An 18,546-nucleotide genomic window follows, 5' to 3' on the forward strand; every position below is an offset into this window, starting at 1 on the left:
AAGGGGAGAAATAACTCCAGCACCTAAAACAGCCTTAGAATTGATCACACAGGGCTCAGTCCTAAGTGAAGGCCCCTTCACTGCATGCGAGCTGAGCACTACCTTCTCCATGGAGTACACATTAATGTTAGGAAAGAGGGAGATAAAGATAGATTTTAAATTAATCTTACTTTGCATTGCAGCACTGTATATGTAAAAAATCCAGTTTATTGTGCATTGCTCAGATCTTTGCAGGCAATGTAGCACAAGGCAAATGTACGTAACCCCCTGGCAGGGGATAACCAACCAAGAATCTCCTTCCAAATTTGCTGAGCGAAGCCTGGCATCCCTTCCACTGGCACCAACAGGTCAGTGCTCTTGCTCACATTCTCCCACTTTGGTAACAACTGGAGAAACAGGCCTGGTTAGACCTTTCCTGCAGATTTCCCTGCCTGCCTGACATGCCTAATACTATGGTTGACAGGACAGCTCTTCATCTCATCCCCTCTTTTGATTCTGGCTCCTGACCTCTGGCTTTGGAGTTTGACTCCTGATGCTGAACGTGGCTCTTGATTCCTTGTTTCAGTTTGCCTGGACGCTCTCAGTAAGTGCCTTGATTGTTGCAGTGATCAACTGAACAGAGAATTAAGCAAATAATGGTCAGTGCGGAGTACAGAAGATAACTGAGAAAGATGAGGGAGACCAAAATTGTGACCACTAGTAGAGCAGAAAGAAGAGATTAATGTAACAATCACCATGAGCAATAAAGGACAAGAAACTCAACTTCTTGCCAGCACGAAGAGATGATCTGGACAAACAGTAAGAAATGGGTCACTGCAACTGTGTCTGGTTTGGTTTGGAGGCTCTGAGAATATAGGAAGTCAAGAGGAGAAAAGTGAAGCAATCAAAACAGAAGACAGTTAGGGCCCATAGGGGCTTACTTCGGTATCATGGATGGAGTGAGAAATTGAGATTTTATAGATGATGTGTTGCATCATGGGAAGAATTATGGGATTATCAAAGGGGAAAGAGGGAACATAATGAGAATTTGGGGGAATGTCATTAACCACACATGCTTTCTGTTAAGTTCTGCTCAAAACTTTACCTCTACTTCCCCTGAATTCCTTTGTGCTTATCTTAGAGGAGCAGGAAAAAAAAAAAAGATCAAGTAGACAGAATATGCCTGAAAGTCAAAGAGAACAAGAACGAATGAGGAACAGACACCTTAGAACTTTCTCGACCAGCATAACGCCTACTGCGTTCACTGATTGCTCTGAGTAGATGATTCCCATGTTATTTAGGATAGGGCTTAATCCCAGATTACCTGTAGATTTTTCCTCTCCCAACGCCCATCTTCATTTCTCTGCCCACACAGCACTTAGGTCCCCCCTGCCTACCATGATCTCAGAGATAACCAATTCCCAACCTTCTCACGTAGCGAAGGTCCCTCAGAAACCCCACATCCCCCCCAAATGTCTTTTCCAGCTCCTCCTCACTATCTTCAGCATAAATGCATGACAGCAAAGCTATTCTTCCTATACAGGGTTAGCCATACTGTTCACTTTGAACATTCATCCATTTAGGAAGGCAGTTCAACACAGGCTTCACATTCAGGAGCCTCATGTCTCTTTTCCTTGTATATTTTTAGGAAACCTGACTTCTGATACAACTAACCTATTTCTCAGCTGTGTCTTTGGATTGCAACTACCATGTGTCAGCCCTGCTAGAGGCACTTCAGCGCAGTCCAAAAGGAAGAGATAAATTGCACTGGAGACAGGGGAGAACTATCTGCACCGCATGTAATACACATGTTAATATGTATTATGTATGGCTATGTTACATTTATTATGCACATTTTCCACTTCCCTCTCTTTAATATTGAAAATGCCTCTAACACAGTTCTGCTCTACTCTCCTTACCCCCCCTTATATTTGATAGCATATAGAATAAGCTATGGTCAGCTTCTTTTCCCCTGGCTGGGGATGCCGCAGTCAGTGCAACACCTGGTATGTCTATGACATTTAACTCTCCTCCCTTCACACTCTTTTCTAAGCCTCCCCAGCTGCAACCAAGCCAGTGGGGGAGGGAAACCCTCACAGTCAAACCCAGAAAGCACTTAGTGAAAACAAGTAAGGTTGCTAAGGTACCGTAAAGATAAAGTCAAACCCACAAAATCCAGGAAATAGAAAGGAGTTCGTATGCTCTTTTCAAACACACACCACTCAGCCCCCTCAGCGCTCAGTCTGTCACGTTATATTAGCACAAAGCTAAGGCTGTGATTATACGTGCCCAGGACTGATTCCCCAAAATGTGGGAATCCCAAGAAGGCAGCACATCACACACTGAACAATATCTACCTCTCTTCCTCCTTTCCTAATCACACCACACATAAGAAGAGTTTACAGTGCAGGGAGAACATAAATTCTATGTATATCATTAGTCACCTATGACAGTAGCCTAGGTGGCAGTAGCAATGAAGATGCCAGCAGCACAGCTGGGCAACATCAGCATACAAACCGAGGGTCCACAGAAGGCTCAAATCGTACCCTCCCTGCCATTGCCATCCTGCCAGCTAGACTGAAGACAGCACAGGCTTGACTGCTGATTTGCAACTCCACCTCCATTTTACCACACAGGTACAGCCTCCGGAACCATGCTGTGCCCACAGGGATTTTCTTGAAACCAAATTTATTATTATTATTTTGCTCAACCCGTAAATAAAGCTATCTCCAGTGTGTTGGGAGGTAAGATTAAAGGGGTGAACGTGCCAGTTATGCCCTGCCTGTGCCACGCAGACCCTGGGGCCATGTTTATGTGTTTTCAGAGCCTGGTGAACTCTGGAAGCAAGGGGCAATTGAGAAAGGGGCTTGCCTTGCCATCAGCTGCCCTTTGAGCACCGCATGTTCCATTCCCCATGCACGCAGCTACGTTGCAGCACCTGACGAATTTCCTCACACTTTAGAAGACTGTGAGAAATAAGAACATGCCACTAGAAAGGTTATATTTAGCCCTCCTATCTCCATTCACCTTGAGTTAAATCAGATACTCAAAATGCAGCAATTGCCTACCACGCAGAGGTGCAGTTGTACACGCCGTACATCTGAAATCACAGTAGCCACGAGTCTTGTGGCTTAATCAATGCTTCACAGCAAGGTTGAAACTTCTCTGAAAGAAATGGGGTGAACTCAGTTGCTAATTTGGCTTCATCCTATCTCGTCATACAGAGTGGATCATTTCTGCCATGAGAACAAAACAAGACAGCATTTCCACTTCCCACTCAGAGTTTGCACCAAAACGGCACCACTTTGAGTAGTACGAAGTATTTATTAGAAACGGAGCAAGTTTTAATCCTTGCTAACAACACAACTTTAAAATGATGAGTATGAAAAAGCATAGCCTAAGTATCCTTACACTATATCCAGGTGAATTTCTCCTTGCCTCACATATCTAATGCATTTTGTTTACTACGTGGCTGTATTTCACAAGTACAAACAGTAAGAATAAAAGGGTATTCACACAAACAGCCACAGGTATAGGACATCAGGCACTTCAGGTTCCACCTCCAGTCAGCAGAGACAAAAGACCCTGCAAAGGGTGAATAAATGCACCAGGGTTCTCCCCATTGACCAATTTCCTGCGCTCGAGAGGACTTTGCATCTCTCTGAAGCTGCGATAACTGCAGGGGCCAAAGACTCCCTTGTCAGCAGATGTAGTAGCCCTCCCCTGTCCGAGCTTCCTCTTCATGCAAGGAGCAAACCCAGCAGCAGCATTAAACAAAACCAATGCCAGGATGCAACAGCTTATCTCTGAGGACTGCTACCAAATAACTGTCTCACTTTTAGCATTAAGATGTAAAAGGATGTTAGACAGTCTACATTATTTCTATGAAATTCAGTTTTTAAACATCAAATTAAGCACCAAAATTAGCTTCCAAATTAGGAAAATATGACTTACAGACTTTTACGACTATAGGTTTGACTAGAAGTTCATAAAAGAAGACAGCATGCCCATTAGTAGAATTCTTCTACAGCTATTACCAAACATGGCTTTCGGTCAAAAGTGTAGTGATTTGTATTTCAGAAAGATACCTGAAGTAGCTTATAGAATTATCAATTTCTCAAACACATGGTTATAGATCAGAGAAAAGGATTTAGAGAGCCATGCAATTTATTTTGTGTAATGATACAAAAAAAAAAAAAAAATCAGGTAATACATTGAAGATAAATATGTTTGTCCCAAATTTTTAAAGCCCTTTCTTTTTCACACTGCAAATTTTATCAAACCAGCACAGCAAGAACATCAGGTGTGGCATTTGCACAGCCGCATTTACGGCTCAGCTCTCACATAAGGAGAGCAAAGCTGCCTAACTGCTTCCATCCAGGATGCAAAAGACAAGTAAAAATAACAAACCACCTATTTCTAATGTGACACTTCAGCTGATTACACTGAGAAAACGACTACGAAAAGATAAAGGTATAAAAAACGTAACTAGGATGAGCAAGCTTGCTGTGTTGATGATAAAGTGTATATGGTTTTATCATAATTATGCCAAAGGGCAGAGTAATATTTTCCAAAGAGACAAGCAGAAGAAAAAAAGCAAGGTTTTTCAATATGTTCCAAAACATAGAACACCACACCAAAGTCTCACTAAGCTCTTAAACTCTCATTTCCTTTACCCAACTCTTTATTGAGTCTTCACTAACTCAGGAGCACAAACGCAGGAGGAAAGCAGGGTAAGAAGAAAAGACTTGTACCTTTCATGGTTGATTCACGTACTTCCATTCTGGGCGCAAATCAAGCATCAATGATTGAAATTCAAACTGTAAAGGTTTCATTTATGCCTAAAGCAAACATTAGGTACTTCGCTACCATGGTGATGAACACAGTAAAAACACCTTAATCACTCCTGATTCTGCAAGTGTAAAGTAGGGCTTGGTGCAATAGTTAAAAACATAGTCTGGCATCGGACACATATTGTGATTTTACACTTTATAAAATGGTTTATAGTTTATTGAGTTGTGCAAAAACTGAAATACGTAAACAATAGATGAACAGGGAAGTTGTGTTGCCTGTGTTATGCATATACACTACTCTGGTCCTGCACAGAATTTATAAGATGAGTTGATTATCAAGGATTCCCAGCCATAAAACTGTTCAGGGAAATGAGTCACCTGCTTGACTAGCATGTGTTTGCTAACACCTAGAGAATAAATACTCAGCTTCGGAAAACTAAGCAAGTTATATCATGTTTTTTATTTTAAATAACCAAGTTCCATGTTAAATCTCAATACCCCCATGTTCCCTTTAAAATGACAAATCATTAAGAAGATTTTTTTATAAAACTAAAGCTAACAGCAGCTGAATCTTTCATGTCTGACAAACTTATATTACAATATATATACTAAATTTGAAGGTACAAAGAGTTTTCAAAACTGTTCCAGACTATCAAGCTGATTTTGACTTTTTGGGACTAACCCCACCATCTTCAGCTGAATTCTCTGCTGGCCTCTTTTTTAACCCTTTCATTTTTCGTGTCTGCAGTTTACCAAGATCTTGCTTCTGCATGTGGATTCGACCATAAGTTGTACCAAACACATCATGGGAGATATTCTTTTTCTTCTTAGGCTGTAAGGGAAGAACAACATTAGTATTTCTGAGTAGAAAGTGCCATGAGCTCTGGTGAGAAGCCAGATATTGGCCTTACCATCACTGTGTTCACCAGTAATTAAATTACCAAATCAAGTGCCTAAAAGCAAGGCCACATACATTGTTTGAGCTTAGAGATTAAGATTTGTTCTGCTCTTACACGCTACCAGAGGAGAGTTTGTATGCCAGCTGATCACCACAAAAGTGCTATGGCCCCAGAAATATTAGTTGGCGTATATAAAAGTAAGCTTTGGTCGAATATACAATAATTAATACTTCAGCTTTTGCTCTTCTTCACATATAGATCTGGAAGTAATATACTTTCCAAGGTACGTACCTTCAGGGCTTTTGGTTGTTTTAAAGACAGCTTATAAAGGTCATCTGAAGCTAAATGTGTCCTCCTCATAACCAGATCTAATGAAGGTCCCATCTCTTCCAGTTCAATTCTTGGTATTTTACAGCCAGATTTCTTCAGAAGCACCCTAGAAGGGAAAAACAACCAAAATCAACATTGTCCTCTGTGATAAAGATTTATCCGTCTTCCTAAAGGGCAGGTTCAACCCTGTAATTTGGAAGACTATTAAAAACAATTACTACTGCTAACTCTATTATTGACAAAGATGTCTGTCAATAACAATTTACAATATATTAAATCTGTTCCATCACAGAAAATATAACCTGGCTAAGGTAACCTTTTTTTTTTTTTTAAATGAGACCAGTATTATCAGTATTACTGTTAAAACTCAGTCCCAGTACCCTGAAAGCCGTATCACTCCTCAAATTCAAAATAGTGCCCTGGGTATTAATAGACATGAAAAATATTTACTATCATTTACAGCAAAATAACCTGAGCACTAACCGAGAAAGTTTTGTTTGTTTGTTTGTTTTGAAGAATGAGACTGATAAAAGTGATTTTGTTATAAGAGAAATCAAAATCGCATGGAACACAAGCTATGAATGCTCACAGCCTGCTAAGGCAAGGCCATGAACTGTGAGGGTGAATACCAATGCAGCAAGAAAGATTGTCTTGTCCTGCCTTCTCCTGTTTCCCCTGGTGTATCACTGGCTGCAGCCTACTGCCTGTCGTTCTCTGACAAACACCTAAGTGAGGGAAGTCCTAGAAATCAGCCAGAGAACAGACTAAAAGTCTATGAAGTCTAAGACTGTAATTTGAATTCACCCAGTTAATTCACACCACCTTGCTAATCCAACCATAGGAAAGAGCAATCCTAGCTAGAAGGGGGAGCTCAACAAGTAAGAAGCAGCAGGTTTAGGGCTTAAGTGTTTTTCTTCTGCTGTACAAGTTACTCTGTGTTATGCTGTAACACCTCTACACATTACGTGTTTTAAATGCAGCAAACTATTGCTCAAGCCAGTTCAATTACACAACTACAGGCTAAATTTGAGGAAAGGTTGACAAGTGTACCAAAAAGCAAATAGATAAAACGCATACTCACTTATAGCTTCGCATGTAAATTTTCCCATCTACAGCTGTGAAATGCAAAACATACTCTAAACCAGCCAGACGAATACTGGGCACACTAGGACCTCTGAAGAAATCTGAAAGAGTATTTTAAAAGAATAAATGCCACGTTTCTTGGCTGAAAACCAAACCAACAGATGGCTACAAAAAATCGGTTTATTTCATAACAGACCCGCATCACATCATTGATGTGAACTCCTTCCCTATCTAGGTATTTTTATTGCATCTAACTCAGCAAGGCTATACATCGGATGGCTCTAGAAAAGCCGAATCCATACGTTTAATGGGAATCTCATGCAATAGCCGCTACTTAAAAATTGCAGCCCTGCCAAAACATGGGAGAGAAAATTAACATTACAGGTGTTAGCTCCTGCACTGGTGAAACCAAACGCGTATAGAACTCCTGACAGGAACACAGTGACTTCCCAGAGATAATTTGGTAGCAATATACATGCTATCTAAAAATAAGTGCATGGAGAAGTGCAAATACACTTTCAGAGCAGTAACTTAGTTCTATTAAGCTAACTGGGATAATTGCATTTTCTATTCTTCTAAATATTCAGCTCTAAAGTCAGAAAAATGAAATGTATCTTATTTTGTGTTTAGGCCAGTTCCTGCTCAGCTAAACATAGATCAATACAGAGAAGCCATTAGTTCAGATATCTGTTTAAAGACATCATTCAACAAACTGATACTTAAGAGTTAATCAGAGCCAGATTTGCGCAACTACAAAGAAGGATCAAAACCAGTACAAAACAGATTGAAACTGTATCTTGTCTACTCTTACCTACATTTTCTCTCACTGACTTGGGGAAAAAGTTTAGATACATCGTTTCTTCCATACCTCCCCCACAACAAAGCACTTCTGTCCTTTAAGTAAAGCAGTATTCGTCATTACAATTAATGTTTTCTCTACTTAATAAGCAACACATAACTATAAAAATAAGACACTTGAAATACTTGCTTAGTTTGCAAAGAGAACACTGAAATACAGGCTAAATACAAAATGAGTCGTCTCTAGTGAGGTTCTTATATCAGGCTATGAAAAAAACACTGTGCAATCAGGAAGCTTGCAATAAGCACAGCAATCTGTCCAACATATGCAGAGGGTGGAGAAAGAATGTGACCTTGACTGAGGGAACAAGGTGTGCTAATAAACACGACAGGGCAATGCTGAAACTGCTAACAGATGCAAAACACATCAGTCTTTTCCTTTCTGTCCCATTTTCAGATCCTCAGCTAGTCGTCTTTTTCTCCACTACCTTTTTTCAGGAGTATCAGCACTGGAGTGACATCCAAAACAAAGTCTTGCTGGCAGATATCAGCTGGAGTCTAGCCAGGAAATTTCCTTGGTCGATGAAATACTCTCTCTCCTCTTCTTGTGGGTTGAGCTTGTAGTTAGAGTAAAAGTTGCAAATAAAATATTTTGTTTGCTTCTGGCATATATTTTCCCTTCGACTAGTTCTCTGCGGGTACACAAGCTTACATTTACAGTGGTTTTACTGGCAACATCTCCCTTTCGTATTTTCCTGTGGCATCATACATCTTTTTACCCACAAGATGATCTCTTCCAACAAATGCAGGTGGTCAGGAATTTCTGTTTCCTGGCAATACTAAACAGCTGCAGAAACCTTACACTTCAGTATACCCAGAGAGTTGAAGTTTTTTTAATGTACTCTTAATTTACAACTTTTGCTTTGGTTGGACTAGAGACTTGCTTCCTCCTTCCTTTCCATTCCTAGTTCTTTCTCCCCCTTGTCCTCAACATGTTTCCAGAACTTCTAATTTACTTCTTCCCGCAGAGAGCTTCACAAGACCTTTCCATTTCCAGATTAAATTCCTAAATTATTTTGGAACATGAGTCTATACACTTCTTTTGGCACCAATTCGTATCCAAAAGCTGGTAACACTGTTACCTATGTAGGTATGGTTAGCATTAGGGGAGTTCAGACTATCCCAGACATTTCCCAGCCATCCCCTTGCTTGGCCAGAAGGAACCCACAAATCTTTTGAGACACTCAAAAAAGTCTGTGTGAGCAAAGCTGTATGAAGAACAAGCTGATGCTCAATCTAAAATTGTAGAGGTCTCCTGGAAACCAACATTTTAGAAAGTGTATAAGCAAGTCACATAGAGCCTAGCCATTTTTAGGATGAAATGGGTATGCACTAACAGAATTAGCCAGCAGGCAGCGTTGTAAGAGATGAAACATTTTATAAATACAAGCATAAAAAGTTATTAGAATTTCATGAACGGCATTCCAGGGACTTACATCGTAAATGAATTCCTACACTACCACATCAGCAGGCAACGAAAACCAAAAGAGAAAGAATGGGATGTCTCTGTCTTCCAGGTCTCTAGAGAAAAATGCAGCTGCCATTTATTTCTCCTAAATAACTTCTTCCACTTCACAATTTAAGCAGACCATAGGGTTTGGTTACCAAGAAGACAGTAATTCACCCTTGCTTTTAATTTTACTAAGAAACTGCTGTAAGATGATATTCCAAACATGCATAAACCCTTTTGACAACACAAAAGACAACGAAAGCTTGCTTGTTCACCAGCATCACTGGCATCACATTGCTTTGGCAACAACAAGCTGTTAGCTAACTAATATTCTCTCTGGGATCCCAACAATACTGCCACAGTAACAAAATATTTGCTGTTGTTATAAAGACATTTTTCTATCTTTCTTAGCAATAGAGTGGCAGCTTAAAAGCACTATCTTTTGCAGGAACAAAAAGAATCAGCTCTTCCCTATCAGTTAAGGGCAGGTTTAAAGCAGGTCAAATTATTACTTAAACAATTTTAATTGGTTAGTGATACCTTCAAGCCTTTACACTCCTTAACCTTTTCCTTTGTCTATTGTTTTGCATCTAGGTGTTTCATAGAAGTCAGCAGAACATTAAGACCTGGAGTACTTGGAGTACATTCAAGAAAAAAGATTGGGTGTTGATTTGAGTACATTTGACTGCAGAGTCATTAAAGGCAAATAAATAGGAGAGGAGAAAGGACAGATGAACATCAAAAGCAATAGGACAGGAAAGACTAGTTAGTTATTTGGCAACTATCTAACGATGCATGTCTTCCATTTAAGGTATCAAGCTGTTTGATCATGGGGTGCATGAGCACATCTGGATGCCAATCACCAACACTGTGCAGATGCCTGAACAAGATACACTTCAGAAAATAATGCACCTGCTTCCTACAGAGTAAATATTCATCGTGTATTCATTCATACACAAACGTGCAATATTAAAACTCACTTATCTTCGTATTCAATATTCACCCACCTTCAAAGGTTTATAAGCACAGTTACTAGCCTTTCATCTATCCCCAAGAACCAGTCAGCTCTATTGAGAGGATGCAAATTTTCTCCTCTCCTGCTCCCTTTTCAGTCTCATTCCAGATGAAACATCTTGCCTTAAGGAATTATAATACTAAGGGGAAAAAAAAATCTCATTTTTAAGGTCTATTTCTAAAGAGCAATCATTTATCCATTGGCCTAGAAAAAAAGAGCCCAACCAATATTTATTTTATATGAAAGGGAGATCTTGCAAATCTGTAAGGTTATGAATTGGTACAACCCAAGAATGGAACTGAAAGAACAAGACTGTTCTTATTGGGCCAGTTTCAGTATTTTACCAGAGCCTAAAGAAAGAAAAAAAAAAAAGTAATCTACTTTTAGGAAACCTATTAAAAAGAAAAAAATCACCACCCTACTTACTAGATCTAGTTCTACCAAGCAAGACGCTTTTATTGTGTCAAGAGATACAGTACCATATGACTTCTATGTCCCAAAAAGCTACCCTAAGAAAAGTATAATCGTTTTTTATAGTTCCCCAGAAAAAACCCACAATGTGCTTTATCTTCCAGAGCCTCCAACCTTGAGATAATGAAAAACTTTACACCAGTTTGTTTACTAAGCTCCAAGCCTGCCTTGGAGCCTATTATCTACAGCTGATGTTTTACTGCACATGTTCTTTCCAAACACTCTAATCAATGGCACTTTTGTTAGAATTGGTCAAATTTCCAACAGAAAACGCTTTCATTATAAAAACACAAGCTCAATTATACCGATTTGACTTTTTTATAAGCAAAAATATCCCACTTTCCGAACTTAATCCACCGATTTCAAATTAGATACTTCAAAAATATTTTTTTGGTTAGAGAAGTGATGATCCAGTACAATTACAAGGTAAAGACTTCTTGAAAAATGCCAGAATTTTCCCACAAAGTCATGAATTTTAATGAACACAAAGTTTCAACTTCGGAGCCTTTTAGGCTAGTCTTTTTTCCTCCCTCTAACAGTCACAATGATTAGTTAACTTTAATTTCACGTGACATGAACTTAGCGATAGGACGAGAGGAAATGGCCTCAAGTTGCGCCAAGGGAGGTTTAGACTGGACATGAGGAAAAACTTCTTTACTGAAAGAGTGGTCAGGCCTTGGAACAGGCTGCCCAGGGAAGTGGTGGAGTCACCATCCCTGGAAGTGTTTAAAAGACATGTAGATGAGGTGCTTAGGGACATGGTTTAGTGGGCATGGTGGTGTTGGGTTGACGGTTGGACTTGATGATCTTAGAGGTCTTTTCCAGCCTTAACGTTCTATGATTCTATGATATGCCTGTTCTTATTTTCTTTCTGTGCTGAACATAAGCAAACTTTTATTAACAAACCAGCATTTCCCAACAGATCATATTACTACAGATTTATGCAATCCTACTGCTCAAATAATCAAAATACTGACCAATAAGAAGGCTCTTCAGTCTTCTGTATTCTTCATTTACATCAAACATGTCACCAGCAAATATCAACATAGGTTTTGTTCCTTCAGGACATTTACTGTTCTGCGGAATAAGAATTTTAAAACAGAACAAAAATTCAGACCATGTTAGGAAACATATTATTAATACGTGGTTAGTCTTGCCAAAATGAGCCTAACATAGCCATAAAAGGTGAATTTTCTCTGGGTTTAAATAATCAAGATGTTAGCTCTCTGTCTGAATTAAGTATAGTTCCCTGAAAACTGGCATTTATGTGCTACTGAAAGCTAAAGCAAGTTTCAGAATCATCTCAGTCAGCAGAGTGACCCTCTTTGGTTATAATTTGAGAAGAGGGATTTCAGTTTTCAAAGCCTACACCAGTTTATATAGAAACCTACCATGAGCAGAACTTGACTAAGGAATTTTGTAAATGTAACTCTTGAATTAAAAAGCAAACCATTAGGAATAAACCAAGTCTAAAAAAAGAATTTGCAAAGAAAGTTGCAAACTTGCTCAAAACAACCAAAATAAAATAAAAAGCAGAGCATAAAAATAACATTCTGGGGTACACAAATTAGCAATCCTCATATACTGCATGAAACGCTTTTTTAAACAACTCCTGTCCTTACTTAAAAGCACAGAAAAAGCCAATGCACCAAAAAAATCCACCAGTAGGTGTCACTGAAATACTGAACTAATGATTCCTTACCTTGACATCTTTTAGGGATACAAACTTCTCAATGCCTAGCTCAATCATGTCTAGGACGTGATAGTCAAACATGCGACCTGTGAAAGTAAAAAAAGAAAATTGAGCTATTTAAATATTCATTGAAAACTAGACCTTTCATCCAAATAAAAACCCATATATGAGACATATTACCTATTATCAGGTTGTTAGGTCGCTTCTTGTTATGAGAGCCGAACAGAAACAAAGAACAATCCGATTTCTTGGAAAAAAATTCCTACAATTGAGGGAAAGAACAAAACTCATGAGTTCCAGTTTGTAGTGTTTAAAATATTTGGTGAAGGTATACATCACAAACACGTGAGTTTAGGAGCTGCTTAATGAGAAGAGCAACTACACTTACCAGAAGAGTTTTGAGCATGTCCAGGTCCACATAAGCTAAAATTGACAGCTGGACTCAAGGTTCAAATAACAATTAATTTCTTTTTTTATTTCCCATTGCAATCTTAAAGATCAAGCCAGGCAATTTTTTCTTGCCATTTTATCTGTAATGCCCTTTTTCATAATTCCTCATTATTTGTTTTTACATAAGATACCTTCAACCACTTCTCCTTGCCTGAAGGGTAAGTATTTGCAAGTTGGCTGCAGTTGTAATGCCTCATTTTAGTCACCCAGCTAAGCTTTATGCACCGTATCAGCTTTGCCTAACAGCTTCTGAACCAGTTAATTCCCTTGACAACAAGCCTAGGAACATCTGCAAATATCTAATGTTCTCACACTTGGGCACGAGAGTCCTACTACAGAGCAACTTGACGTCAATTTATTATTTAAGACTAAGATGCAACTTAAAACCAAGCCAGTGGTGACTATCATAGAGAAGATCTTTTCTCCAGGTGGAGTAGACCTATTATGGTATTATGTTCAGAGCTAACATTACAGCAGTTCTTTCTGAGGATGTCCAACTCCAAAGCCTTTTTACGCACTTCTTGTTTCTCAAGGCAGCCCCTCATTCTATGTATCAACCAGTTCTAGATACACACACATGCTATTTACCCAGTACTTCCCAAAGTACCAGAGTTTCTATACCTGCACTTAGCAGTTGTGAAGCAGAAAGAGCCGCTGCATCTCCTCCCACCCGTGCAACAGCAGCAGCTCAGAGAGGACTTTGCAGCTCTGCCCCTCTGGGAGGTCAGGAGAGACACCCCCAGGAGCAATCCTAGGCTGGATTAATTGCACGAACAAATCACTGTAGACAGATCAAGAACAGAACCATCCCCTTGAAACACTTGCTCATACAGCTCTGTTAATCACTGCATGTTGATATACGTAAATTCTCTATCAGCTGTATGATATTAAAAAGATGCAACAAATTCAAATGTCTCAAGTGTGTCCTGCATATACTGCAACATCACATACATTGCAAAATTGCCCTTTTAAAAAAATGCCTGTAACCAAGTTAAAAAAAAAAAACAAAACCTAACTTGATTTGACTTTCCATATCTTTCTAGGCTCTGATTATTTGTTGATGCTGTTCTCAACCCCATTGTTTTGAGCACAAGAATTAAAGTTCCCTGAAGGAACTTATTTTAAAATATCAGGATGATTTTAGCTGCCACATTTTCCCAGAAATTATCAGAAGTTTAAACCAGTCATCAGCTAATGATCAGCTAGTTCCTGTGACTGTGAAACTAAGTCATCTAGCTATGGGATTGTAAGAGGTTTAGTTTCAGCAAATAATGTTGCAAATCTTTCCTCACTGCCTACGGTAAGTTTTCCATTCCACTCACAATATTTTAGGGATGGCTGCATTACTGTGCTTCATGCCAAGAACAGAACAGAAGCACATATTACAACACCTCAGCATCAGATTTAATGCAGATTAAGTAACTTTCCATGTTGGTGTATCTATACTGCAACCACAATGATTTTTTGTTCCCGACACATTAAAAATACTTTAACTCAACTGTCCAATACAACTTCAGCAACTCCTCTAGCGCTCGCTATTGGCTGCCTTCACTTTTTTAAAAAGGATCATTAGCGATCATTAAGGATCCTTAGCCATCTCTCCCCGCCTCTCCCTTTTTATTTACAGAAAATTCCTTAGATATGTTTCCCCTTCAATTTCACAATCCCTTTCAGTCAAGAAAGTGCATTTGTGTCCTGTGTGTATACATTAATTTTTTTTTCTTCACACACAGATTTACTTAATGTAATACCCCCAAATTCCCAACTTCAGCGTGCATTTTCAGTGAGTTATTTCAACAACTGCCTCACACATTGGAAAGCTGACCCTTATTTCCCTATGTGAGTCAGCAGTGGCACAGAGCAAACATTACCAAATCATGATCACTGGGAACGAAACAACTTATTTTGAGATAATTCGGTTTTGTCTTTATTGTAAAACCACAGCTGTACATCGCTATCTCCTTTCTCTCATTTTGTTGAAGGAAATACATATACTGCTTTTATGACAGACATATTTCAGCAGTTAAAGTAACGCTTCGATTGAAGTGCAAATGTGTGAGGTATAATCTTAGGATTAGCCCCTCTATTTTTTGCCTTCCTGCTCATAAATTATCTTGACCTTAAAGCACTGAATCAACACCAAATCCAGACAGGGCATATCACCAAATGTATTTCCAAACACACACCCCCTTCCAAAATACCCTCCAAGCCTCTGAAGAGCCACATCTACAACCTCTTTGCAGACCAAATACGCATATTTAACTGAAATTGCGCATTTTTCTGACAGTTCTTGACTGAATGTTGGAACAGAACTCTCAGCGACCACCTCACACTTGCACAGCTGATGCATGTGTTTGCCTGTGGTACTCTGCTGGCCTTTTCTCCCTCTATTCAAACATGAGGAAGTCACAGAAATCCATGACCCCTCCATTTAACTATTTTAACCCATGAATTCACCAAATTGAAAACAAGTTGTTCATAAGCTATGGCACTTTAGAGGACTGACTTTTAAAAAAAAAAAATAAAATGCTTTATTCTTCCTTTCATATTAAGCACTGTTACTTATAATAGTGTTACAGACTCCTACATTTGCCTGTCAGTTGACAGAAACATGCATTTAAGGTAAAGACGAAGTCCTCACAACATGACAATTCTGTCTTGCAGTCAGAGGAAAAATATGCCCGCTGATGACGCCATGAATCTAGACATAGCCTCCATCTTCAACTTATCCAAACTCCCTATAAACTTTGTTTCTCATCTAGTTCCTCACAGTGTAATAGCAAATTATCCTCCAATAAAGTTCTTCATGACTTTAAGGCAGTAAAATGTCATAAGAGAAGACGTGGTTTATACTTACTAACGATGTTTGATCCTCAAAAGGCCTAGTAATATTTTTCCTGAGAGGAGGAAAAAAAAAATTTAAAAAAAATTAAAAAAAAAAAAAAACCAAAACCAACAGACCCAGATAAGCACTTCTAATTAGTTCTCTGATAACATTAAAATTCTGCATTCTACTGGAAACTCCAGCAGTAGAGGTTTTAGTTCAAACCATAATTCATATTAATACTGCCAGGAGTTCCTTAGTGCCGCAGTTGCCATTTTAAGTACTTTCCTCCACGTTTTCCAGGGCCTGACTTCCAGACCACCATCAGTGACACTTCAGAAACAACTGCCCTTGCTTGTTCATCCAACGTTAAATTTAGCTATTGCAGTTAACATCTCTGCACTACATCCATACAGATATTGGGTACCCATTTTGAGCAAGACGTATCTATCATTATAATCTGTAACTCAAATTCTTAAGAATTTGGATATAAGAACTCCAGCCTACCCACTGGACACAGAACCTCGCTAGCTGTTTGCACGGATCAGAGTCAGAGAAGCCAACTGTTCAAGTTTGCTGAATCCTGCTCTGTAACACTTGGCACAGAGCTGGGCTCAGCACCAACGCTGATCACGTGTAGCTTGTTTCCAGTCCACTGAAAAGTATGATGAATCTCAGTCACCTTCTGCAACCCCTTCCATTGTTCAAGCCCTCATGCTATTCATGTTTTGAAATTCCCAAATGCTGTCTCGTCAGAAGACTCAAAGATGTCAAAGTGAGACCACTTACTTTTTATACAGTACAGCAAAAGGCTTCTTCACAGCATACTGCAAAAGACAAAGTTAAACACGTTAGTTCTAATACATTTAAGTACACAGCACTGCTTTTTCTAAAACCCTACAACTTACACGATCACATGAAATAGAGTAATTGTTTGTGCAAACCAGTCTAGAAAAGAAGTCACTTCAAAAGGTCGGCTCACAGTAATACTCTTGAAGTTAGTAGTACTAAGCTTGGTTCCAAATTAATTGCAGAAGGACTTATTTCTAGAAACTAAGAAATAACAAAGTAACTGATAAACAGCTGAAATCAAAGCCGTGTAATGGCTTTTTTTCCTCTACTTCTAGTGGCATGAGGAAAACCAGGGAGTGAACAACCACCTGATTATCATCAGCAGAAGATGGTAAGAAAACAACAAAGCAAGGAGAGAAAAAAAGTGTAGGAACAGCTATAATATTTTCAGGTATGGAGTTAGGAGACAGGATTGGTAAGTTTAATTTTTGGGAAAGGCTGAAAGCGCCGTATCAATACACACAAGCAGTTTACAGGATTCTGGGATATGACTTCAGCTGTATGATCCAGTCCCAATTCTGAACCTAATTCTCTTGTTTTCAAATTGATTTGCAACACTTCACCTTATATACTGGACAACCATAGAAAAAATAATAACGAAGAGAATAAGCTCAAAACTTTTGGCAAAGACGAAATAGGAAAAAAATAATTTCTATTGAGGGGTAGGTAATGACACCTTTGGAATACCAGTCAATCTGAAATCTGGGGAACAGAAAGAGTATGAAAAGAAAATCTTACAGCAGACAATATGCAAACTGTAAGAAAAAGAGAAAGGAAGGTACCCTTGGTATAGCACAAAAGGCAGTACAATTAAAGGTCGCATACATATGTCCAACAACTTACAATGTCTTTAAGCACTTCAGTCACTGTTAAGTTTGCATTTCCTCCTTTTATAAGCATAGCATTTTTTGTATTTTCTTTAAGTTTGGGTTCTCTCTTCTCAAGAAATCTTTTCGCTCTCTTAGTTTTAGGTTTTCTGTAACAATAAATTAACAGTTAAAAACTTAATATTAGTAACAACACCCGACACCGCAGAAAACAGTAAAACAAAACAAAAACTGGAACAAGCTGCGTTCAAATAACTTGTTTCAGTGACGCAAACTTCCCAACCTGCAGAATTACAATCAATGCTAAAAGCCCAGTCTCGGATGAATGCGTTTTACTGCTGCTCCTCTTCCTCTCTGTCCCCCCAAGCTAGCAAAGGTGATTTTATAGTCTTGGGCTTTTCAGTTTCGGCTAGTTTAGAGCTTAAGCTATACCAGAATTCCCACAGACTACTGACAGGCTGAAAGCTTCCCTCACACCAGCTCCCTCCGCAAGTCAGAGACTCGCATAGGAGACGAAAACGAAGTTCCTCAAAGACCATCAACGGCACCCGAAAGGAAGGCTCAGGCAGGGCACACCTGTCGGCAGGAGCCAGCGAGCAGCGCCGTGCGTTATTCGCCTGAGACAGACCGGCCTTAGCAAGGCACACAGCTTATACGAGTTAATAACTACACGGCTTAAGAATTACGCTTCTCCACTAGATAAATGTAAAGCTTTTAGTACCTCCTCCGTGAAGCATTATATTTACTTTCTTTTAAAAAACCAACCAAACAGAAAACCCCACCCAGGCACTTCCAACTCCAAGTGAAGACAGTTTTTTCCAGTGTACAGGAAAATACATAAATTCGATACCAGCTGGTCACCACGGTTCCTTCAAGTTACCGACCGAGTAAGGGCTCTCTTACCACCGATAAAAAGACGGCACCGCTCCGCTTCCCTCCTTCCCGCACGTTTTCCGTAAGACTTTCCTCTCTGCCGGCCTACCCCCTGGCAACCCTCCCCGGACCGGCGCCGCCCGGGCCCC

General features: G+C 39.3%; 1 protein-coding gene across 1 annotated transcript; it reads right to left on the bottom strand.

Annotated features, from left to right (window-relative positions):
• Window positions 1–5,202: 5,202 nt before the first annotated feature.
• RPF2 (ribosome production factor 2 homolog (S. cerevisiae)) lies at window positions 5,203–17,667 on the bottom strand. Its single transcript, XM_009574550.1, has 9 exons — window positions 17,541–17,667; window positions 16,635–16,672; window positions 15,879–15,918; window positions 12,752–12,833; window positions 12,581–12,657; window positions 11,856–11,955; window positions 7,083–7,185; window positions 5,963–6,107; window positions 5,203–5,604 (listed from the first exon to the last, which is right to left on the bottom strand). The coding sequence occupies exons 1-9, from the start codon at window positions 17,595–17,597 to the stop codon at window positions 5,425–5,427; spliced, it is 822 nt and encodes a 273-aa protein (XP_009572845.1). The 5' UTR covers window positions 17,598–17,667; the 3' UTR covers window positions 5,203–5,424.
• Window positions 17,668–18,546: the final 879 nt, after the last annotated feature.

Source organism: Fulmarus glacialis, unplaced genomic scaffold, assembly GCF_000690835.1.
Source record: "Fulmarus glacialis isolate BGI_N327 unplaced genomic scaffold, ASM69083v1 scaffold45713, whole genome shotgun sequence".
In the NCBI taxonomy this organism is placed as follows: Eukaryota; Metazoa; Chordata; class Aves; order Procellariiformes; family Procellariidae; genus Fulmarus; species Fulmarus glacialis.

Excerpts from the sequence above, each read along its gene's own strand:
- RPF2 (XM_009574550.1), bottom strand. The coding sequence starts at position 17,597 with ATGCTTATAAAAGGAGGAAATGCAAACTTAACAGTGACTGAAGTGCTT. Across the intron at positions 7,186-11,855 it reads ACTGAAGAGCCTTCTTATTG|ATTTCTTCAGAGGTCCTAGT; the intron begins GTCAGTATTTTG and ends ATACTCTTTCAG. Across the intron at positions 6,108-7,082 it reads ATTTACATGCGAAGCTATAA|GGTGCTTCTGAAGAAATCTG; the intron begins GTGAGTATGCGT and ends TTTCCCTTCTAG.